We start from the raw sequence: 26,117 nt of genomic DNA on the forward strand, positions 1-26,117 counted from the left end.
ATTCCCACCCTTCTCTTGAGGCTTGGTTGATTCCTTTTTCTGGTCACCACCTTGGTTCTTGGGCCTAATCCTGGTTCTGACCCATTTGTCTGCCCTCTTACCCAATTCTTGTGGAGAGGTCAGATCAGAGTCTACCAGGTGCTGGTGTAATAACTGGTTCTGACAATTATTTAAGACTTGCTCTCTCATAATAAGATTATACAATCCTGTGAAGTCAGTAACCTTGCTACCCAGTAGCCAGCCTTCCAAAGCCTTAGTGGCACAATCAACAAAGTCAGACCAGTCCTGAGACTGAGTTTTCTGGGTGTCTCTGAACAGCAACCTGTACTGCTCAGTGGTTAAGCCAAACCCATCAACCAGTGCATTTTTCAGGACCTGGTAATCATTAGCATCCTCCACTCTTGTAGTGAGGAGCTTGTCTCTACCTTTACCATCAAAGGAGAGCCACAGTATAGTTGCCCACTGACTTTGGGGGATGCACTGTACAGTGCAGGCCCTCTCCAAAGCAGCCATCCATTTCTGGATGTCATCCCCTTGTTTAAAGGGGGGCACTATTTTAGTCAGGTGTTTAGTATCTAAACCCTTCTCTCTATCTCTTGGGAGATTGCTGCCACCAGTGGGAGCTAACCCACTCATCTGCTGCTCTCTAGCAAATGCAAGCTTTTCTTTGGCCAGGGCAAGTTCTTCCCTTTCAATCCTCAGTCTAGCTTGTCTCATCCTTGCTTCATGCTCTCTTCTCTGAGGGGAAGTCAATCTCCTCTGGGGAGAGTTCCTTCTCCCCTGAGAAGAGGCATTAGAGTGCAGAGATCTAATGGAGTCCCTAGAAGGAGATCTATCTCTCCTAACTCCAAGGTTAGGCCCACTTCGGGTTAGTACTGGGGGTCCCCCAGATCCTAGCCCAAGTAAGTCTAAGTTGGCCCTGGTTAGCCTTCTGACTACCTCAAGACCTTTGTCTACCTCATCCCCAGAGAGCTCCTCTTGATCCTCCTCCTCAACTTCTGTAGCAGTGTTGGGGAGGTCTGGATCCCCAGAGGTTCCCTCTAAGGCTGGCATGTTCCCATGTAACTGAGAAATCTTTCTGGCATCATATGTCTCTAAGAGACCTATCAGAAAGGGAATGGTGGGGTTAGACCCCTGCTTCAGTTTCCTGGAGGTACAGACTTGTCTCATCTCCTGGAAACTGAGAGCTGCATATCTTGAAGTGACCTGTGGAGGGTCAACACTTACCAGGGGAGTCTCAGTGGACTCTCCATGGTTAGACATGCTTTTCTAGTGAGGTGTAAGTGGTGCACTTACCTACACTATATGTTTGCCTACTGATCCCTTGCTAGAGTTGTAGTTTAGGGTGTGCTAGGCCCTAGGAGCTACAACAGCTGGTTCAGTAGAACTCAGAGTATTCTAAGCTAAGTTATATGTACCTTTAGTACTTATGTGATCTTTCACAAGATATTCTTAGGATATGTGTGGTAAAACAACAGCAAGCTCAAATCCCAACCGCTGCTCACCAATGTGAGAAGTTGGCCTGATGTGCAGTGTTCACTATTCTAGTGATCACTATATATCAGTCCAAACAACCCTTATTAATGATTGGTTGTAAGTCAACCTTATAGACCAGCTATCCTAGTAGCATGGATACGAGCAGTCTAAGGCTAAGACTCTAGAGGGCGTGTTAAGCCAGCTGTTTTACCATCACATTACCCCTTGAACACCCAGTGAAAGGACACCACACAAGTGTTATGAAAATAAACAATGTATTTATTAGAATCACAACAACCCTGTACTCTTTATGAGGACAGGGTGCTAGGCACACAACAAAACTCTTACGAAAATACTTAAGTTAGCACGGTATACACAAATGCCCGAGGGGCACGAAAAACCATATACTTTAAAAGTGGAATGCGAAATTACTAGCAGGTAAGTACAGTACTAATAGGCTTTGGAATCGCTAGGACTTGACTAGGGAATCGTTAGATTACTTCTAGGAGACCTAGGGGACTCGGGTGCAGAGTGTGCACTCTCACGCGGGATGCGGGACAAAGTCTATGGAAGCTAGTAACGCTAAAGTTAGTGTTCACGGGCGAACCCGACCTGGTAGGGAGAAAACGACAGTGGATCCTGACCCTTGGATAGTGAGGCTATGCTGGGGCACCGAAATGCCGCAGTTACCTAGCCCAGGGGCTGCAGCTGCATAGGTCTCAAAAGACGTCAGGAATCCTCGTAGACGAACCAGGAGCCTGAAGAAGAAGTTGCTGGCAGGCGGCCAGTGAAGAAAAGTTCGAAGGGATCCAAGCCTGGATCAGGGAAGAAGAAACCTGAAAGCAGAGGGGACCAAGTTCTTGAATCACTAGCCAGTGATTAAGTGGGCACCAGGAGGGCACCGGATGGTAGTCACCTTGACTAGGTGAGTGGGCGACGCTGGCTCGGCAGATCTCACGGACCAGGAGGCGTTGTCGGCGACCAGGATGGAGAGGCGAGCTGTCCCACGATGGATGAAGCTGTCGGCGTCGAAGAACCCAGGATTGGGCAACAAAGCCTTGGCTAATTCAAGCCCACGCGGTGGATTCAAAATGGCGTCTTGAGTGGACCAGGAGGGTCCAGGGTGCTCTTCTTCTGGAAGGGAGCAAGGGCCAGTCTGGAGCAACCAGACCAGCAGCAGTGATGTCGTCGGGCGTCGTTCAGAAGGCCACAAGCCAGCGGGCTAGTAGCCAAACAACGCGGTGAGCAGCAAAAAGCAGAAGGGCCCCACGCCGATCGTGGAGATGCTGGGGGGCTGATCTTCGGTGCTGGAGCTGCTCAGGGTCGGGGCTTCTCGGACCCCAAAGCACTCACCAGGAATTTACTCGGCGGGCTTGCTGTGCAGAAGTCGTGCAGTCTTGGCAATAGTCGGTCCCTTGAGGTCTCGTCGCACTCACGGTTCTCAGCTTGGCTGTAGAGGTGAGTAGAGGTCGGAGGTGCCAGGGAAGCCGGGTCTTGTCGAGCTGGGCAGTCGGATTCCGGAGGAAGGACTTACAGCAGACCGCAGTGTTCTTGCGATGGTGCCTGCGGATGCAGGGTGACTACTCCTTAGCCACAAGGGAGAATCTTGAAGAAGGAAATCTTGAAGTCCTTTCGTAGAAAGTCGTGTCTTGATTCCAAAGATGATCTAATTTGGAAGGGGGCCTGCTCCTACCTTTATCTGAGAAAAGGGGGCTGGCACGCGACTAAGTCCTGCCCTATGGGTGGGACCAGGAGGGGGGTGGTTACACCCACTTCCTTGGCGGGCTTTTCCCCAGCTCAGGGTCTGGAGTGTCCCTGGAACTGGTTCAAGCCGGCCTATGCATAGTGAGCACCGGGGTGCCACTTGCAGTCACCTTCCTCTGAAGCCCTGCCTACCTAGGATACACAAAATCCTGTCTGGGACGGTGCTGGCACCGCCCCTGGCAGGAAACCCTTTGTCCTTATCTCCTGCTCTGGGAGGACTCCCAGCAGCAGGAGGGCAGACTTGTGTCTCGGTGGCAGCATCCATTTTGTGGAGCTGAGGCTCTGTTTGACTTTAACCGGGGTTAGGGGTTACATACATGTCGTGTCCCTCTAGAAGGGTGGAATGCTAACCCCGTCGCCAGAATTGGCGAGGGGTTAGTATTCCAACTCGTATGACACCTTACTCGACATGTTTTGATAAAGCGATACCAGAGTTGGCATATAACCGCGAGGATTATAATGCACTTAAGAGTATATGGTATGCGACATCATGGAAACGGCTAAGGGATGGATCCCGAAAGCCGCAGACAGGCTCAGCTCATGCCAGAGCACCATCTCACACGATTCCAAGCACTCTGCCTTCAGGATTGTTAAGGCCTGCCATAGGAGTGACTGATAGGAGATCTGTGTGTCCATTTTTAGGGTTAGATATAGGTATACTATATCTAAAGCAAAGGGTGATTACACCACCTTGCCCCAGCTGTCAAGCAGCCAGTTGTGTCAGATTTGGATGGCCAGCCAGGGGTGGCATAATACATGCTGCAGCCCCTGGTAGGCCCTGGGTACACCTATGCCCTGGGTACCTAAGGTACACTGTACAGGGACTGATAAGGTGACTCAGTATCCAATTAGATATGTACCTAAGGTACATGGAATCCATTTTACAGAGAGAGCAGTAGGCCTGGGGTCCTGAATAGCAGGGCCCCAGGTCAACTAAGTCAGAAAACCAGCAAAACACCAGGCAAAAAGTTGGGGGCAACCATAGTCAGGGATCTACCTTCCTACAGTAACCTTTCACCACTGACGATGTTACCATATTAAGTTTAGATAAAGGTAATTCTACGTGAAATCTTCCCTCTCTGGGTTCGTAGAATGGACAGCCAAATGAATATTAATTAGGCAAGTTGATATTTGTGACCCCAGGGTATTGGCTTCATGTGATCCTTTGGTACACTGCCTGCGCTCCCTAAGGTCACCTGACAACATTCATAAAGGGGAAGTGTCTCAAGGTTAACCTTTCCCCTTTGCAAATCAGTTACCACCTCCTTGGAGTTGTTAGTAAGTGATGAATGGTTTGCGACCACAACTGCTATCACAAATAATTGATATATACCATACTGAATTTCTATGTGAAGGGGATGCCACTTTCACATTCTTTCCTAATTGCACATCTGTATGGGTTGCCATCCCCATTTTGCGAGCCTTAAAGGCTTTTCTTGTTATGTTATGTTATGTTATGTTATGTGCATACTCTTTTATAGCGCACGGCTACCCGACGGGTGTCCCGGCGCTTTTGCAAAGAGATCAGAGACCGGTGTATCCATTCAGCAACTCAGGTAGTCGGGACGATCACGCAGAAAAGAGCCACGTCTTTAGCTCCTTTCTAAAGGTAAAGAGACTATTGGCTTTCCGCAAAGAGATCGGAAGCCCATTCCAATGGAGGGCCGCTAGATAGCGGAAGGACCGACCACCCATCCGGACACGTTTGATGGACGGGATCACAATCGTGGCTGATGAAGCCGATCGCAGCATCCTCCTTGGAGCATAAAAGGCCAATCTCTTTTTGATGTACGCAGGGCCTACAGAATGCAGGGCCTTGAAGGCCAAAGTCAGAGTTTTTAAAATAACTCTTTTAGAGATCGGGAGCCAATGTAACTCCTTAAGCAAACTAGAAGCTCTGGCTCTGCGTGGGAGGCCAAAGATTGCCCTTGCAGCAGAGTTCTGGACTATCTGCAATCTTGCCAGCAGGTATTTCGGCAGACCTACATACAGGACATTAGCATAATCAAAACGTGATCCAACTAATGCCTGCACTACAATTCTCTTATATTGCGGTGATTACATCGGTAAAAAGTTTCTGAGCATTCTCAGGATGCTGAAGCATTTCCCTGATAATGCATTGATCTGAGATCTAAAGGACAGATCTACATCGCAGACCACACCAAGATTTTTGGCCTGCATTGATACCCGAGCCGGGAGGAAACATGTCCTGAGGCCACCAGGATTTCCAGCATGGGTCCGGAGCACAGCCAAAAAAAAGCAACTCAGACTTGTCTGAGTTGCATTTTAGGCTATGCCGTTGGAACCACGCAAAAACGGAACCAAGGCAGTCCCTGATCTTTGCCCCATCAAACGCCTCTCCCTTCCTGCACGTGAACAGGAGCTGGGTGTCGTCAGCGTAGGATATGACCTGGGCACCAAAAGCCTCCGCCACCGCCGCCAGAGGGGCCATATAGATATTAAAAAGGACTCATAAACTGGGATTAAAACATACCTAAAAGCTGGGGTTTTTTCATAAACCCTGTGGTTTTGCAAATCACGTGGGTTGCTATAGCAAAAGAGCTTTGTAAACCTGGCCGGAATTATCTTGTGCAGTATGTTTGACTTTCATGCAATTTCTGGTCTTTGGTTGGTGAACTGTGAATTTGAAGACTGGAAGGTGGATGAAAAAATGTTGATTAAAAGTATCTTACACAAAGTTTGAAAATTCTCCATTTGATGCAGTCTTATTGCTGAGAATGAAACGGACTGGCTAGAATAGGCCCAAAATAAAAACCTCTTTTTAGATTTTTCTTTCATGAAAATCATCTATTTGGGAAAAGCTAAGTGCTTTTCCATTTCCTGAGTTTCAGTTCAACTTGGATAATTTTTACTCCCTAAACATAATAATAATATCTTTATTGTTTAGTTAGTTAAAACCATAACAATTTAAGACAGTGACAATTGCAAAAAGAGAAACCAAGTGTTGTAAGAAAAAAAAGAAGAGCGAGAAGAAAAAAAAATGAAAGAAGAAAAGAACGTTAAAAAGGAATTAAACATACAGTCTCTTTGTCTCTTTGTAATATTTCAGAAAGTCAGTGTTTAAAAGCAGGTCCATGCTTGCTGGAAGACCATAATACCATGATTAGCAAAGCTTGTTAAATACCATAAGAAATTTAATCAGTCTGCCGTTCAGTGGAGCATCTGAAGGATTTAGACACGCCATTGTGGCAGCTCTACAGGATCTAATACCTCTGTCGTTGAAGCTTGGTTTTAGGATCCTTGCTCGTTCTTTATGCAGATTCTTGCATGTGCAAATTATATGGATAAAGTCTTTTTTGTAGAAATTGCACAGCCAACATGATTTTATACCTGTATGCACCCAGGCAGGCTGGTCCGCCAGAGACGGTAGTGACCCGAAGCGAAGAACCAGGAGTTGCTTTTTTACAGTGGTAGAAAATGTTTCGCTCAAGTATGCTGCTGGACCGAGTAACTTATAGTTATTTAACACCATTCAGGCATGCAACCGAGTTAAAACTATTTTTGTCCGTAGTTAACGAATGAATTTTTAAAACTTTGTTTACATCTTGCTTAAAAGATTGGTACGGTAGATTTTTGTCCCATAGGTCCATTGTGCCTGTGATTGAAAGAGATTTATACAGGTATTGACCTGAGGCAGAGGTTTTATCCTCATTTAATTCTGACCAAAGTGCTTCATTTATTTCTGATGCAGCTTTGTTTTGCTTCAGGCGATACCAGGTTTTCAATGTTGAATAAATTCTGCCTATTTCTTCATTTACTAGGCCGAATTCCAAGCGCACCTGTGCAGGGGAGGCAGATCTTTGAATCTGGAATACTTTTTTGTAGATGCAGACCATTAATTTATTTAATACCTCTCCATCTCCGCCATGAAAGGCTGCACTTGCATAAGATAAGGTTGGCAGAATCTTTGCCTTCATAACGGCTAGTAGAGGTTTAAATGAAGGGCCTTTTAAATTTTTTGCCAGCAAGCTAAAGGCAAATGTGAGTGTGCTAGCTCTCTGAGACATGTACAGCTTTTGCTCCTTAAGGTCTTTTGAGTTGTCGATGTAAAGATCTAGGTACTTGTATTTATTTACCTCCTCAAGTTGGTTACCGTTAAGCCAAATTGTCTGTTTGCTTTTCTGTTTACTACCAATCACCATTGTTTTTGTCTAAGAAATGTTTATTTCAAGGTTGTTTAGTTCAATGTAGGATGACATTTCGTTAAGACTTCTTTGGAGGCCGATCTTGGTTTGGCTCATCAGTACCACGTCGTCGCATAGGCGAGGTGGGAAAGCCTCATTTTGCCAAGTTTCGGAGGATGAGAGTTGATACAATTCAGTCTTGGAGAGAGGTCAGATAAAAACAAGTTAAAAAGGTGGGGGGCCAAGACGCACCCTTGTTTGAGGCCTCTAGTGGTTGTAAGTTTCCTTGATAGCCTGGACCCGTCGCCTATCTTAATCCTTAGCCAGGTGTTTGAGTAAAATAGCAGTATGCTTTTTAATAGCTTCTCAGGGATATCCCATGCACGCAGCTTTTTCCACAACAGGTGGCGATCGACACTGTCAAATGCTGCTTTTAGGTCAATAAAGCAGAGGTAAAGATGTAGTTTCCTCTGCTTATACTTATTTACCATTATAGTTAGACCTAGAATGTTTGTCGTTGTCCCAAGACCTTGCTTGAAGCCTGTCTGGTTGGCCGGGATGAGGTTAAGGTTGTCAGACCATTCCTTAAGATCTTCTAGCACCAAGGTAGCATAATATTTGGCCTCAACGTCCAGCAAGGCTATCAACCTGTAGTGTGCTGGGTTATCTCTTTCTCCTCCTTTGAAAATAGGGGTCAGGATCGAGCCTTGCCAGTTTACTGGTATGTTGTTTAATTGCTCAACTTCTAGATATAGGTTGGTTAGGTGGATCCCCCAGAATGAGATATCATGTTTAAAGACAGCTTGGGGTAATCCATTTGGACCTGGCGCGCCGTCGTTTCTGGCTTTCTTAATTATTCGTCTCACCCCGTCGTTTGCAGTGAGCAAGAAGGTTTTTTCCGCAATCCGTGTAGCAGTGGCCTCCAGAAGAGTAGTATCAACAGCTAGTTGTTCTTTGTTATGGGGAGATCCATCGTCTACTGGGCAGGTCATTTCATTAGCCACCTTATATTTACTCTCACCCATATCTCGATCTTGACTATTTCGCACAGATGTTTGTTGGGATAGTGTTTCTGAGAACCTTGTCGATAAAAATTGCACCCACTCTGATTCTTGTATATTTGATGTTAGTGCATTCACTGGCCTCTGCAACTTATGTATAATTAACCAGAACTGCTTAGAATTCGATTTTTTTGAGCTGCAGATAAGTTCGGCCCAAAATTTATCGTTGCTTTTTCTTTTACTTTCCCAGATTTCTTTTTTATAGGCTTTTCTTAGCTGCCTTACACTGTCCCAGGCAGCTAAGTCAGGAGCTGTTTTTTTTAGCCTCCTAATGAATTTTCTCAGTTTTCGTTTTAAGACTCGTAGTTCTACCGTTAGTCTGCTACCTCTAGGATTTTGATGGCCATAATTGTTTGTCTGTTTTTGAACAGTCGATATTAAAGATGTTATGTCTGTTGTAAAATTTTCCCATGCTTGAATTTTATTATGACACCCGGCTATGCTTTCAATTGGCTTCTTTTTAATTTCATGCTGTTGGATTTTAATTGTATCGTTTGACCATTTTAGTCTTTTCAAGTCGACCGAGTGAATACTACCTTTAACTGTTGGATTCACCCAATGTTTAATAAGATTTAATCCAAAATGGATCAGCTGATACGAGTGATCACTCCGAGTTGTAAATTCTATTGAAAAATGGGAGAGGAATGGCATAAGTGAGACTGAGATGAGTGTATAGTCCAGTCTTGATCGTGACTTACTCCCATGATTGGTATAATTGGGTGGCAAATCGTCCTGGGTTCTGCCATTTAATACTCTTAACCCCAGGAATTCCAGGGGGTTTACCAACCGCTGACCTACATTGTCCGCCTTCTGCCTTATTAGTTGGTATTGGTCTGGTATATTCCAAAATATGTTGTCAAATATTAAGGGTTCTTCCTCATCCGGGGTATGAATTAGGTTCAAATTGAAGTCGCCTGTGAGTATTAAATCCCATAGGGGAAATGTACTCCTGATACTTGCAATGGTAGCAATTAGTTGTTTGTTATGGGCCATTTTTTTCCTGGAGGTTGGGTGAGCATATGAATTTATAAGCAAGATGGTTTTAAATCTGCTGCTTGTCCCAACCAATAATTTCATTAATTGGATGTTAGGACCTGCAGGGGTCATCTGTTCGCTTTCAATTTTTAGCTCCACTGATATATACACTGCCAGGCCTCCCTTTGGGCGACAAAAGGTTTTATTTTTGGTGGCTGGGACTGTATACTGAATGTAGTTTGGTAAAGGAAGATCTTCTTGAGCCCAAGTTTCCTTCAGGGCCATTATATCATAATTTACCCATTTTTTTGGATAAGACCCATTCTCCAGCCATTTTTTTGCCCCTGCGATATTCCATGACAGTATTTGTATATTTTCCTGATGGGCTTCTAGGATCTTTGCTGGGGGTCAATGGCGTGAAGTCGAATTTAGCACTCCTGGCAACCATCCCCAGTTGTCCTTGGCCACATTCAATCCGTAAACCTGATCATTCTGCCACTCCCTTTTCAGATTTGTCGAGAGGCTGCTACCAATTGCATTTTTAAGGATTGTTTGGTTGGGCTGCGAGGTATCTTTGCCTTTTTGGCCCTTGCCTTTGCTGGAATTAGGGATGTTATTTAAAGGGCCAGGATAGTGTGATGGTACTAGATTTAACAATTTAATTCCCCAAGCTTCAAATTGGGCCTTTGCATTCATAATTTGCTGAGCGTCCTCTTCCGTTTGCTCCTTATTTTTTAGATGATCCATTCTTATAAATTCTACTGCCAATAAATTTGTTAGGTCAAATATTTCAACAGGGGGATATTTGCTGTTAATTTCAGTATATTCCCCCTGTTTAATATATCATGACTCCCTTTTGAATCATATTCGGGAATTAGCAATAGTTGTCGTTTGGTTGGATCGTGGCAGTGTCCTGTATGAGAAGTTGGGTCGTCAGACTTGTTTTTCACTCTGTTTTCCACTATAATTTGCTTTTTGGCTTCTTTTATTTCAACTTTTATATTTAGATGTTGGATCTTGTCATCCATAGAGGGACTTATAGTCTGTAGATCGTCCACCCTATATCCTGCACTGAGGACTAATTCTGCCTCCTGAGCCGTGTTTTTTTGGGCAAACACCACTTCCGGCTTCTGTTGGAAGATCCTCCGCTGTTTGGGCAATGTTGGGGATTCAGCAAGGTCAAGCTCATTGACCTCAGGGGGTTTCTCTTTGCGACTGTCTATCATGCAGTTGCTGTACTTTTAAGGCCCCGTGATTATAGTTTCGTGCTTGTGGTTGACCTTTGTTAGCTCGTTCCAGTCCTTTTCAGAATGATCCGTAATGCAAGGGTCTGTTTCTGTTTTTTTATGTTGACTTTGGTTATTGGCAACTTGGTGTCCGTGCCCTTTTGCCTCGGTGAAGTTCGTGGATGTTAGACTGCTGATCATGGGGCCTAGGTGCTCTTGAGTCCTCCTGTCTTCTTTGATGGTGTCAGAGCATGTGTTGCTTTTGATCGATTCTGTGACGACCTTGAGTATAGTTGCTTGTTGTTTTCCGATAGAGTTCTCTGCTCGGGTTGCCTTTTTATTTCCCTTCGGCCTATATTTGTTTTCTCCCTTTCTGTCAGCTTGAATCTTCTTGTCTGCCAATTCGGAATCGGTGATACTTGCTGGTGAATCGACTGGGAAGTTAGCGGAGACTGAAGTTATATTGCCCGTTTTTTGTAAGGTAAACATTGGATAGGTCTTTGGTGTTAACTGCTCTGATTGCTTGAACATTTTATTACGTGCTTTCCTGCCACGTTTTTTTTGTTTTCGTGTTATTTTAGGCTCATTATTATTTGTTCTTTCCTCATTGTCCATTTCGTCCTCCTTATGAGAGTCTTGAGTTGAGAGCGCTTGGGAGTTGATTTTTTAAATTTGTGTTGGTTCTCCTTCTTTCTTTTTTTGTTCCTTCTCACCCAATGTAGATTTATTTATTAGTATTATTTGTTCAAGAAGTGTAGGGAGAAGGCTTAGTTTGTCTATTATTGGGCTACATGCACACTGGGCGGAGTATTTTGTCTGGACTCTTGTGATCATATTATTCATTTTTTCCAGTTTGGTATTGATCCCTGCAATTTGTGTTGCTATGATGTTCATAAGTTCTATTTGAATGTCCATTTTGTCACTTTGCATGTTGAACGCAGATATTGTGGTTTTTAATGTATTCAATAATGATTTCGATGTCTCCGAGAAAGCACATTGGTTAAGAGCCGTCTCACCTTGATGTGCCTGTAGTTTCGATTCTTGGATTGGTTTTTGTTCTAAGTCTTGATTTGACTGAAAACTGTTATTATCAAGCTCCCTGCTGTGATTTTTATTTAAGTTTCTTTAAATAATTTTATTTTCCTGGGGTGCCATTTTATTTAGAATGGTAGCATTGTGACTTCTGCCCTTTTGAAAAAGTGTTTCAGTAGCCAATATTTGCAAGTGGTCTTTGGATATTGGTAACATTTTTGACGTTTTTCCCATAAGACAAGAAGGGACAGTGCCTTCATGGCCGTCTTGGTCTACCTGATGGACCTGAGCGACTGTCTGAAGTCTTGTTGTTCTAGTATTATTTGTTATTGGCTTCGGGGTAGACAATGTTTGGTCTCCTTGGGATAATTTGCAGGTTGGAGTCGGAGATTGGGATTTTTCCCTGTAGTTTAGTGCCCTTTGGTCCAAGATTATTGATCCTGTTGTTTGATTCAGATAATTCATTTGTTCAAGACAATCGTCATTGATATTGTATATGCAACCCTCCTTTTTTAACATGTCGGTATAAGGAATAGCCAAGCACAGGCAAATATCCTCTTTTTGTGGCATAGTTGTGCTGGTGTTGTTGGTCAACTCCATCTTATCTGCGGGCGTGGTGCCAGACTTGTCCTTTTTTTTGCTGTTTTTTTGCAATAGCCATTGTTTAATGGAACAGTTTGATTTAGACCCCGCTTCTATTTGTTCCTTCGGTTTCCCCTTCCATATAGGAGATAGCGGCTGGGGGGCTAGCGGAGTCATAAGGCCAGGGATCTCCGCTGTTGTGGAGTAAATTGCTGCTCTGGGGTCTTTGAGAAATAGCAATCTATCGCTCAGAGCTGGCTTTCTTTTGGTACCTTCCTCTGTGTTTCTGAGCATTGTCATTGTTGGTGATATTATAGGGCTTTTTTGCTTGATATCGCTGCCTTCTTGATTTGCACCTTGTTTTTTTTTCTTGTTGTTCTGCTTATCGATCTTAATTTTCCTAATGGGGGAATGTCTCACTCTTCCCGATCTCATCACTCTGTTTTCACTACCTTCGTAGATCTGCTAGTGTTTGCTTTTCTTGTTTACTCGTATGAGCTGCTTTACCAGATTACTTTTCTTGGTTTCAGGCTGTATTCGTACAGAAAAAAAACACAGGGGGCTGTCAAGCGGCTAAGCGGCTAAAGCAGTAGCGAGGCTATAGCTGTTGGTCATCACGGTAAGGGGAGCCTGATGAGGAGCTAAACCCCCCCACAACACTCAAGGCCCCACACTCCGTTAGGACCTCAGGCTCCAAGGCTCCAGAGCAACAATGCCGGGGAAGCTCTACTTAGTGGTGAAGCTGCCCCCCACACTGCCTCACACTGCAGACCATCCTCCACCTCCCACTGCTTACCGCCTTCAGCTTATTGCTCTCAATCGGCTGCAGCTGCCGGCTGCCCCGTGCCACCCCTGGTGGCTCCTGGCCCCTGGCTCCTGGCTTTGCTTGTAAGTTGGGAGGGTGGGGTCGGGCTCTGGCATTGACGCTGGCACTGGGACAGGAGCTGACAATGTCCTTTAGTCCTCCCCTGTTGGAGGCAACACACTGCTACACGCGGCTCCTGCCACTGCCTTAGATAGTTTGGGCGCTCTGGGGGACTCAGGGGCACTCTGGGGGGGGGGGACTCTCCACATTCAGCCCCGCCCGTTCAGTTTTGGCCGATCGAGCACCCAGCTGCACTCTACTCTCCCCTCCCCAGGGCTGGGCTGTCGCTGCACTGTCGCGGGAGACTCGAAGCGGCAGAAACTGCTGACCTCAACCCTGTAGCTGTAGCGGAGGCGACGGTCCTTGGAGTCTTCCGCGCTGCTCCCCTTCCACTTTCCACCTCCGCAATCTCCCTCGGCAAACAACAATCGGTGGGAATGCGGCAACTCGCGGCAACACGCAACTGCTGACAGGCCGGCCGGAGCGGGTCCCTGATGCATGGGATCTGCACGGGATCTGGTGTGTGGGCGGTGGGGGCTTCACTGCGGTTTTTTTTCGGCGTTTTTCTCCAACGGAGCGGGTCAACGGAGCGGGTCTCTCAACACCCGCCGCTCCCGCTCCCGCCTTCCGCTCGATCTGGCTCTCCAGCTGGTCCGGTCTGTTCGAAAAGCAGGAACGGAGTGTATTCCACACCTCACCCAGCAAATACTGCAATATGGAAAGCATACACAGGATAATTTTTACTCATGCGGGTAGCAAGTTTCAGAGCCTGAGAAGTAAGGTCCACCACTGCATTGTTCCTTTAGGGTAGGATGGTCGGAGGGATGTTATTCTGGAATTTGGGACCCATTAGGAATTGCTAAAATCATGGAGATGGTGGCCTGCTGGGGTCAGCAGATTACCATGCCCACGATTGCTTTTAAATACAGCAATAATTTCTTCTTTTTGAACCCTTAAAGAAAAACAGGTTGCATTTAAAAGAGAAAAATTAAAAGTTTTCTTTTCATATGTTAGGAGCAGGCAGTGTTCAGTGGGATGTTTGATAAGGCATACAAACAATAAAGCATGTCCCCTTTGACTTGGGTGATAAATGATTTTCATGAGTTTTTGCTGGCATAAGGTGAATAAAATGAAATGTTTTGGGACCGAAGAAGAGAGGCAAGAAATCCGCTAAAGAAAGCTTCTTTACTCATAATAATTTTGCTTTATCTTCACACACTTTTTGTGCTTGCTGTTCACTCGATGGTATCAATGCTATTCATTTTTCTTGATTTTACTTCTCTACAGTGTGGAAAGAGGAGAAAGAAGATCGGTTTCTTGAGATTTCCACCCCCTTCCTGCATTTTAAAATGGAATCAATCGCTTTACCGTGTGAACTGTAAGTACCATTTATTATTATGTTGTTATTAAAATTAGAACAGTGTGTGCATTTTTACTTATTATCTGGAAGTCATCCAGAATATGGATGACAATGTTTTTCTCGTGTTATCACTAGGGTACAATGTTTTAATATTATGTTAAATATCGTTTCATTAAGGGAATTTGTTTCTTTAATGGGATCATGACTTGCTATCAAATAGCCCAGTGTCACATGCGACACTTTCAGTCAGTCATGGATACATAATTCTACTACAAGCTCTTTGCATTCTAGGACTTGTAGGTTTTGCTCATTGTGAATGCGGACTTAAGAATCCCAACATGCACATTATTGTCTAAAAAGATAAGGACTTTGCTAAGTGTTTCTCACTTAGGGTCCTATTCACAAATGTTATTTACATGTGTAAATTTACTTGTGTAAATCTACTATTGCATCTCGGTCTAAATCTACACTTTTTTGCTGTTCACCATCTCTGAGTGTAGATTTACACTAATTGTAGGCTTGACTGTCTCCACCACAAAACCTCCTACAACCGGATTTATGAGTGTAAACTTACTACTAGTAATCTTCACAAATAAGTGAAGATCTCAGCCCCCTAAGTGGCGATCTTCCTTTGGGAAAGTATAGGGAAAATTATTAAAGTGTATTATTCTTTTGAAAAATATGAAACATACATAATAAAACTTTATAAATGTAAACTAATTTTAAATATTTATTATAAACTGTTAACTGCTGAAAGGATCGAGGTCCACAACAGAGGTTATATACTGTTGTTTTATTTCTTTATATACACGGTGTCTCAGTGAGCCAGGGTTCTCCAGCAGGGACAGGGAGTGAGGATTCACCCGGTGCAAAGGAAGGGCTATGGATGTGCGGTTTGTGAGGGGAGAGCGGTCGGATGGACAGGGGTTTTAAAACAGCTCGCCCGCTATTGCCAACTTTCTCCCTCCTCCCAGCCCACTCTGAGAGTCTCGCACGTACCTGTGTGAGCCTCCTCCGGGAGCATGGCCGGGCGAATCGTGGGTTAATTGGCCTCCTTGCTCTCCCAACGTCCTTGGACACTCATCTCTCAAGGATAACCCTAGCAGCAGAGTACTCTTGTCTGATGTCTCCTTCTGCTCCTCAGCCGAAATCCCCGGCAAGGCGTCTTTCAAACAACAGCGTCTTCCGGAGTCCGTCTCTGCTCTCTCGAAGACGGGCTTTCCTTTTCAGCAATTGGACAAGAGTAAATGACGTATGGTCCGGGGCCGGTGTCCACTGGTGGGAGTTCCCAATTAATGGAACCTCGTCTGGAACAGGAAAGCTTTAACCCCTGTCGGGGGCTCTGATGCACAATCCATTTCCGGGGAATCCTCTGACTGTGGAAAAAGGAGAGGATCTCCACTGTAAGGAATACGCCACTATTCCTCAGAGTCATCTGTTCCTGTGCTGGGGACGGGGGAACCATGACACACCGCACCCTTAAGATTCTCCCGATTAGGGAGAGGAAACATACGAGACAGAAGGTCAGCTCTCCCATTCTCGACCCCCTTATGGTGCCACGCATCAAAGACATAGGGCTGCAAGGAAAGGAACCACCTAAGGATGCAGGGATTATGTCCCTTGTTTCGGCTCATCCATTGGAGAGGGGCGTGATCTGTATATAGGGTGAAGGGACTTGCCTCCAAATAATAACGGAGTTTGTCAACAGCCCATTTTATGGCGAGACACTTCTTCTCAATAGTCGGGTAACGCCTCTAGCTGGGAAAGAACTTCATACTAATAAGAAGGATTACATGCTAAGTGCCCTCAGGGGATACTTGTGATAAGAACGCCTCCAGGCCACAGTCAGAGGCGTCGGTGTGAAGGATGAAGGGTTTAGTGAAATCGGGAGACGATAAGACCGGACTGGTGGTTATTGCTCTTTTCAGGTGATGGAAGGCGCTAATCACTGTTTCTGAGGGGTTTAACAGATCCTTTGATTTGGCCTCTTTCTTTATGAGATCAATGAGAGGGCCTGCTATTTCGGAATATTGGGGTATGAACCTTCTATAATAACCCAACAATCCCAAATAGGTTCTGACTTCTCTCTTTGTGGAGGGAAAAGGTGTATCCATGCTAGCCTTCACTTTCTCTTTCTGTGGCTCTATCACCCCATTCCCCAATATATATCTCAGGTACCTGACCTTAATTGAACCCCAACCCCCAATTTTTCTGTGTTCACATGTAGACCAGCACGTAGCAGGGCCTGGAAGATCTCCTGACAGTGTACCAAGTGGTCCTCCAAGGTACAGATAAATATCACAATATTATCTAGATAGGCCGACTAGAAGCTCTGGTAGTCACGGAGCACGGTATAAATTATTTTTGAGAAGTGGCGGGTGCTCTATGAAGACCAAATGCGAGGGCGGTGAATTTGCATAAACTATCAGACATGACAAAGGTAGTCTTCTCTTCATCCCTCTTCCAAAGGGAGACCTGCCAGTACCCTTTTGTGAGATCTAGCGTTGTTATGTACTGGGCATCTCCTAACTTTTTCATTAATTTGTCGATTCTCTGTAAGGGATAAGAATTGAACTTGGAGATGGAGTTCACGGCCCTAAATTCAATGCAGATTCTGATGGAGCCATCTGGTCTGGGGACCAGGACAATGGGGGACGACCACTCACTCCTGGAAGGACCCATAACTCCCATCTCCAACATAGCCTTGACTTCATCTGTGACGGCTTGTCTCCTGGTGGTAGGGTCATTGTTTAATGACCTTACCAGGGACTATCTCCATGACGTGTTCTATTAAGGATGTTTTCCCTGGGATATTTGAGAACAGAGAAGAGCAAGGGCGCAACATCGCACCCAAAGACTATTGTTGCTGGGGGGATAGGGAGTCATTTATCACTAGGAGGGGAAGAGTACACGTGGCTTCTACTGGGGTTGGCAATACAAGATGTGCTGTTTTTGGAAGCTGATCCAACCATTTTTTTTAGCAGGTTGATGTGATACGTTTGCTCTTTAGAGGGTTTTACCTGGACCCTATAAGTGGTTTTCCCTACTGTACCCACTACTTTATAGAGGCCCATCCACCCTACCTTACTTAAGCTTACTGGAGGAGGACGGAAGTAAGACCAAGACCCAATCATTGATAGCTAATTGTCGCCATTTCTTTCCTTTATCATAGTGGTACTCCTGCCTTTCTGTATGTTTTTCTAAATTGAAATAAGCGAGATCCCGTAGTTTAAGGTTTTGGGTGTACTCGAGAAAACCCCGGGTCTCTTATTCCTATTCCTTCTCCCATGTCTCCTTCGTCATTTCAAGGAGCGATCTTGGCTGTCTCCCGTATAACATCTCGAAGGAGGAACATACAAGACTGCTCCGGACTTGACTACGTATGACGTATAGGGCGAGGGGAAGAAGTTGATCCCAATCCTTCCCTTCTCTCCTAAGCATTTTTCTCAAGGTCAGCTTCAGAGTGCCGTTATATCTCTCTACTAGCCCGTCGTTTTGTGGGTGATAAATGAACGTCTTGATAGGACCAATGTTCAGGGTCCAACGCACCTCCTTCATAAGAAGAGAGACAAAAGGGGTGCCCTGGTCTGTCAGAATCATCCTGGGTAAGCCTACCCTGGGGAAGAGCTCAATGAGTTTCTCTGTGATATTTTTGGTGGTAGGAGCTCTCAAGGGAAAGGCTTCAGGGAAACAAGTGGAATAATCCACAATTACCAGGCTCCTTTTTCTTTGCGGAAGCGCACCCAGTACCCTTCAGCGTCCATCCCCAAATGGACCAGAATGATGGACTTGATGTCAGCATATGGGGTGTTGCCTGTAGAATTTGCTACCTGGTAGCCTGCTTACGCCTCGCCTGTGAGAAGAGGTGCCAAAAAAAGGCCATTTCTCAGTGAGCCAACTGCAGGCACGTACCTGTGTCAGCCACGCTCCTCCAGGATGGTGGCCGGGCGAAGCGTGGGTTCGTTGACCTCCTGGCTCTCCCGACGTCCCTGGACACTCGTCTCTCACGGATAACCCCAGCAGCGGAGTACTCTTGCCTGATGTCTCCTCCTCCTCCGAAATCCTGGGATCGGCGTCTTCCAAGCGACAGCATCTTCCAGAGTCCGTTCTCTGCTCTCTTGAAGACGGGCTTTCCTTTTCAGTGATTGGCCAGGAGTCAATGACGTATGGTCTGGGGGGATCCTCTGGTGGGAGTTCCCAATTAAAGGAACCTCTTCTGGAACAGGAAGGCTGTAACCTCTGTCGGGGGCTCCAATACACGATCCAGTCTGGGGAATCCTCTGACTGTGGAAAAAGGAGAGGATCCCCACTGTAAGAAATATGCCACCATTCCTCAGAGTCATCTGTTCCTATGCTTTGGACGGGGGAAACGTGACATAAACCTGGAACTTATACAATAAAATATTACAGCAAAGGAACTCATTAATTTAAATGTGTATTCAATTACTAATGAAACTATATTTAGTCCATAAACCATACTTATTGAATATTAATTTAAAAACTCACCCACAGTGCCATTTTTATTTTGATTTACTACATGTTAATTGTTTTTAATTACATTTTTAAGTTACTTGTATTGTTACATTTTCTAATAATAATTTATTAATTATATATATATATGGAGGAAGCGCAGCTGCGCACATGTACTTTTGGATATTAAATTACAAAGACTATGCAGCAAATGTTTCCCCTTCCACTCCACTCCTGCGATACCTACCTATGCACTGCTGTGGCATGCTGGACCTTGTAGGCGCCGAACATCAAGCGGACTACAAGAGGTGTATGCACCGTGAGGTCAACGTAGTGGGAGGAGCTGCGGTCTGTTGGTGAGAAGGCAGGACATATCTTCCTCACTCACACCCGTTCACACAAGCACATGCACCTGGCGCTGAAGAGGCGAAGAACGCCGAAATGCATCCGCCATAGGAAGAGAACATACTCTCCGTTGTCTGTGCAGCCCAATAAAGCGCTTCCAAATCGTTCCTCAGCTGTGGCCTTACTCGTTCTTTGAAGGAGTGGAGTATGATTTATTCCGGCGCAGTTTCCAGTAATGCGCTTCTAAGGCTCCCGCTTTGTCAAGAGACTCTGTTAATGCTGGAACACTGCTTGCAGTTTTGGTTTTCTCCGGGGTACCGGAACATACAGAGTCCACCACGCAGCAAAGAAAGAAGTATGACGGTGAGGATTTCATTGTGCATCACGTCGGGCCGGTCGGATTTCCTTGACCTGCCCCCGCCAGAAAGGATTCCTGAGCTGCGGCGGTTGAAGCGGTATGGGGACTGGAGGAAGCGCAGCTGCGCACATGTACTTTTGGATATTAAATTACACAGACTATGCAGCAAATGTTTCCGCTTCCACTCCACTCCTGCGATACCTACCTATGCACTGCTGTGGCATGCTGGACCTTGTAGGCGCCGAACATCAAGCGGACTACAAGAGGTGTATGCACCGTGAGGTCAACGTAGTGGGAGGAGCTGCGGTCTGTTGGTGAGAAGGCAGGACATATCTTCCTCACTCACACCCGTTCACACAAGCACATGCACCTGGCGCTGAAGAGGCGAAGAACGCCGAAATGCATCCGCCATAGGAAGAGAACATACTCTCCGTTGTCTGTGCAGCCCAATAAAGCGCTTCCAAATCGTTCCTCAGCTGTGGCCTTACTCGTTCTTTGAAGGAGTGGAGTATGATATATATATATATATATATATATATATATATATATATTCACTGAAAAAACCATAGGTTTCACACCAGTTATAGTTAGGTGGAAATTTTACTCGCATAAAACCATTGAAATTCCCACGTTATAGTTAGTTGGACTCACTATAACTTGCGCGTGCAATGCACTGCTGATGACGTCACATATTACATCACTCATGACATGGTCAGTGACATCACTCATGACATCACTGATGACATCTCAAATGACATCACTGATGGCAACATCCTTGTGACAAAGTGGCAGACCTCCTATCAGCATAAAATAACCTTTGACACACACATTCAAAAATAGAAACTAACATTTTCTTAAAAAAGGAGAAACCAATACCAATTACTACAACTTATTAGGTAATTCCAACATCTACATACACATCCACTCATTCACCAACAGTTCTATATAGTACTCATGCATGTACTTACTCATCATATGTACTCATACACCTATACATCATGTTACACACTAATACTCATCCATATAGTTACTCACACACAAATTCACACATGCAAATAAACTATCAAAAAACATTTACTTGATTATACTGCTATATACACACAGTTTATACACACCACTACACATACTTCTACAGAAATGGAAACATATTTACTCTCTTAAACAATCAATTATAAAAACACATACTCACTAACCCACCCATACACACAATCATCCACCCATACAGTCTTGCACACATGCTGTCTTCAAAATACATACAAATAGTGAGTCACTCATTCATGCATCTGTGCTCTAAGTAATATCCCCCACCGAACCATACAGACACTGATACTGATACTCAAAAAAACAACTAATAACCCATATACACACTCATGTAGCTACTCACCAACCCATGCAGCCACTTATACACAAAGTGAGACACAGATACAGATATTTAAATATTTAAACATTACTCCCTAATATATGTATTCACTAAGATACATTTAATAAGTCAGTTAACCAATCAATTTTACACAAAAAAAACATCCATTTAGACATTTATTTACCCATTTATTCTTCCATGAACCTTTAGATATACATATATAAAAAATATTTATTTTTCAGAAAGATACACATTCACTGGATGATGTCATCAGTGATGTCATTTGAGATGTCATCGGTGATGTCATGAGTGATGTCACTGACCATGTCATGAGTGATGTAATATGTGACGTCATCAGCAGTGCATTGCACGCGCAAGTTATAGTGAGTCCAACTAACTATAACGTGGGAATTTCAATGGTTTTATGTGAGTAAAATTTCCACCTAACTATAACTGGTGTGAAACCTATGGTTTTTTCAGTGAATTTAATAGGTTTTTTAAATGCTAATTCCTAACTATAACTGGTGTGAAACCTATGGTTTTTTCAGTGAGTATATATATATATATATATATATATTCATACACAAAAGGTTGCCCTTGAGGAGCCGCCACATACAGAGGGTTTACAGCGCAAATCGCCACAGGTAGCTCAGTTGACAGCATGCCCCACAGCTCTTCAAAATGCCATACGCGTTTCGAGCGTGTTTGCCGCTCTTGTTCACTGGCTGACAACAACGAAGGAAGCAGGCTCATTGAAACCAATTAATTTATTTGAATAGCGAGTCCCGCCCATGTGGGCGTCTTACAGGCATTCTGGTCGTAGTAGTCCCAAAATAATGCCATGACTCCCGGTTTCTTACAAAACAAGTGTGCTGCTGCTTTTCGTCATTAAAATATAACTCCTTGTTAGGTGAGGAGCGATGATTGCACCACTGTCCACCTCAGTTTAGTGGTGTTATAGTTAGCTGGACATTTTACTCATACAAAACCATTGAAATTGCTCCTATATAGTTAGTTGTACTAACTATATTTCGCGCACCCGCAATCCACTGCTGATGATGTCACATATTAGATCATTCATGACATGGTCAGTGACATCACTGATGACATCTCAAATGACATCACTGATGCCATCACTGATGACATCATCCAGTGAATGTGGTTTGCTTCGTTATTTAAATATGCATTATATATATAGCAATTTGCATTGAAGAATAAGTGGATATATATAAATAAATATTTGGATGGAGGATTTAGTAGCAGTGTAATTGACTGTTTACTTGACCAATTTATAATGTCTCACTAAATATAGTGGATAGTGACTAAACTGTGTGAATATCTGTATCACTTTGTCAGTTGTTGTGTAAACTGATTCTACAGTTGGTTACTAGCTATGTGAAAGTCTATATTAGTTATTGATTAGTTAACTGAGTATTTGTATGGGAGTGTGAAAGTGTGTGTGGTTCGGTGGGGGGGGGTGTGAGTGTCCAAAGATGTGTGAATAGTTGATTCAGTAGATATATGAAGTTAAAACTACATGTTCTAACAGTTGTTTGGGTGAGTGAATATCTTTATGGGTGTGGTGATGAGCAAATATATTTCTCAATGGTACAGGTCCAACAAACTAGAAAAATAAAAGGCAGTGTATGTGTCAGTTGTTGTATATAAATAAGTATACATAAGACACAATGATTGTATGAGTGACTGTATGGATAACTGTATACTTGTAATAATGATTTTATAATTCACTAAGTATGACTTACTATCTAAATGAATAGAAGAAGTGGTGTTTGTATAAGTGTTTTGCTAAGTAAATATGTAAGTATGATCCATTGTTTGCATAAGTGAGTAGGCTGACTTCATATGTGAATAGGATGCGTGCTGTTGTTTAATGTCGATATAGATGTATAAGTATTTTTGATAGTGTTCTATTGTTCATTGACAGCATGTATGAGTGAATCCATAGGTAAGTGATTAGATGTGTGTATACATCTATGAATCACTGAGTGGATTTTTAGATACTTGTATTGCTGTGACAATGGATTTAAATATGATACTCTGTATTTTACAAAGAGTGATGAAAAATTGTAATAGTGTATGAAAAGGTGTATGTGATTGTCACGTGGATGATGTCATCAGTGATGTCATCAGTGATGTCATTTGAGATGTCATCAGTGATGTCACTGACCATGTCATGAATGATCTAATATGTGACATCATCAGCAGTGGATTGCGGGTGCGCGAAATATAGTTAGTACAACTAACTATATAGGAGCAATTTCAATGGTTTTGTATGAGTAAAATGTCCAGATAACTATAACACCACTAAAACTTACAGTTTTTTGAGTGAATTTCAAAGGTTTTTTAAAAGCTAATTCCTAACTATAAAACTCCTGAAACCTATGGTTTTTTCAGTGAATTCGCAAGGTTTTTTAAATCCTAATTCCTAACTATATAAGGCCTGAAACCTATGGTTTTTTCATTGAATTCGCAAGGTTTTTTAAATGCTAATTCTATTAGCGGATAACGTTTTTATATATTAAAACGTTTTTTTAAATCTCAAATGCCTGCTTTGCTAACAGAGTTTTTAAGCACAGGCTCTTTTGTCTCTAGTGGCCATCTTGGGAGACTGCATATCAGAATTTTTTTAATGAAATATAAGAGGATTTAAGAAGTCACTCAAAATGTGCCCTAATTTTTCTTTCTTCAGCACTAATCATAATTTCTATGGCAAAATGAACCCCCTCATTTTGTTCCTTTGCAAATTAAATGTTTTAAGTGTTAACACTTTATTCCAATCAAGATGACTTCAGGTGTGCCATACTTTTGTCATAAGTAAGACTGTTAGCGTTCTAGTTGTTCTTTAGAACACTCTGGGACATTCTGTCATTGGGCTATAGTTGGGCTACATCTGGCTGATATTTGGGCTACATTTGTTTTTTTTTGTCTCTGGTGGCCATCTTTGGGCTACATTGGGCTACATTGGGCTACATTTGGGCTCTAACATATATATAGCCCAATGTAGCCCAATATATATTTTTTCAAAGTAAATTTTCGTAAAAACCACTGGAGCACATATCTTGAAACATAGCAAAGGCACATCAGGCTACCAGTCCCTACAATTTTGCCAAGTTTGGTGGAAAACCATTCAGCCGTTCGGGCTAAAAGTGAGTCCAACCGCCCTATGGAAATTAACATGGGGAAAACACGTTTTGGGACCCCCCTTTATCTCGGCCCCCGCTTGACGAATCCCCCCCAAACTTTCAGGGAAGGACCGGAGCGCCGCGAGGCAAAGTTAAGGAGAATTTCAGGGTGATTCCTCAACCGGCGCCAAAGTTATTCCCAATAGAATGTTGCGATTTCCCTATGGAAAACAATCCTAACTATATATACCTACTGGCTATCGCCAGTAGGTTATATATATATATATATATATATATATATATATATATATATATATATATATATATATATATATATATATATATATATATATATATATATATATATATATATATATAATATATATATAAAATTTCTATGGCAAAATGAAACCCCTCATTTTGTTCCTTTTCAAATTAAATGTATTAAGTGTTACCACTTTATTCCAATCAAGATGACTTCAGGTGTGCCATACTTTTGTCATAAGTAAGACTGTTAGCGTTCTAGTTGTTCTTTAGAACACTCTGGGACATTCTGTCATTGGGCTATAGTTGGGCTACATCTGGCTTATATTTGGGCTACATTTGAGCTCTTTTGTCTCTGGTGGCCATCTTGGGAGACTGCATATCAGAATTTTTTTAATGTAATATAAGAGGATTTGAGAAGTCACTCAAAATGTGCCCTAATTTTTCTTTCTTCAGCACTAATCATAATTTCTTTGGCAAAATGAACCCCCTCATTTTGTTCCTTTGCAAATTAAATGTTTTAAGTGTTAAGTAAGACTGTTAGCGTTCTAGTTGTTCTTTAGAACACTCTGGGACATTCTGTCATTGGGCTATAGTTGGGCTACATCTGGCTGATATTTGGGCTACATTTGTTTTTTTTTGTCTCTGGTGGCCATCTTTGGGCTACATTGGGCTACATTGGGCTACAGTTGGGCTCTAACATATATTATAGCCCAATGTAGCCCAATATATATTTTTTCAAAGTTAATTTTCGTAAAAACCACTGGAGCATATATCTTGAGACATAGCAAAGGCACATCGGGGTACCAGTCCCTACAATTTTGCCAAGTTTGGTGGAAATCCATTCAGCCGTTCGGGCTAAAAGTGAGTCCAACCGCCCTATTGAAATTAACATGGGGAAAACACGTTTTGGGCCCCCCCTTTTATCTCGGCCCCCGCTTGACGGATCCCCCTCCGAAACTTTCAGGGAAGGAGCGGAGCGCCGCGAGGCAAGGTTAAGGAAAATTTCAGGAAGATTCCTCAACCGGCGCCAAAGTTATTCCCAATAGAATGTTGCGATTTCCCTATGGAAAACAATCCTAACTATATATACCTACTGGCTATCGCCAGTAGGTAATATATATATATATATATACCTTGCTATGCGGCAGAGCGTTTTGAATTAAATGGCTTTACCACGCTGGAATCTGGCTTTGAGTGCTCTTCATTGAGGCGAGTCCAGGTCACGAAGAGACTCGAGAGTTTGGAAATATACTAATATAATAAGATAATTTGGCCAACATAATTGAATGACCTGAGATAATGTTGAACTCATTGTGGTTTCTGCAAACTTTAGATAATTTCCTGTAAATTTTGTAAATATTATGCCTTGCTAACTTTGCTGGATAATTTTTAATTGAGTATAAGTTGAATGCTATGGGAGCTATGCCGATCCACGGCTAGATTTTGTTTTGTTTTGTCTCTATGTTTTCCACACAGCGTGATGCCATTTAATTGAATTGTGATCTTGGGTCACGGGGTAGATATGCCAGACCTATGCCGATACACGGCAATATCTTATGTTTTCTGGCAGTGGCATCAACAATATGGGTACATAAATAGAAAAACGAGTACTAGGAAATTATAGTTAAATATTCTGTATATTTGAATACTATCATGATAGAATTACTGTATAATATGTGTATATATCG

General features: G+C 43.3%; 1 protein-coding gene across 2 annotated transcripts in view; it reads left to right on the plus strand.

The window, feature by feature from the left end:
- ADGB (androglobin) overlaps nt 1-26,117 on the plus strand; it is a 1,448,570-nt gene that overhangs the window by 495,747 nt on the left and 926,706 nt on the right. For both annotated transcript variants that reach the window (XM_078649209.1, XM_078649210.1), the window contains exon 12: nt 14,414-14,504. In XM_078649209.1, the coding sequence (XP_078505335.1) occupies nt 14,414-14,504 (91 nt within the window). The remainder of the gene's footprint in view (nt 1-14,413; nt 14,505-26,117) is intronic.

This window comes from Lissotriton helveticus, chromosome 6 (assembly GCF_964261635.1).
Source record: "Lissotriton helveticus chromosome 6, aLisHel1.1, whole genome shotgun sequence".
NCBI lineage: Eukaryota > Metazoa > Chordata > Amphibia > Caudata > Salamandridae > Lissotriton > Lissotriton helveticus.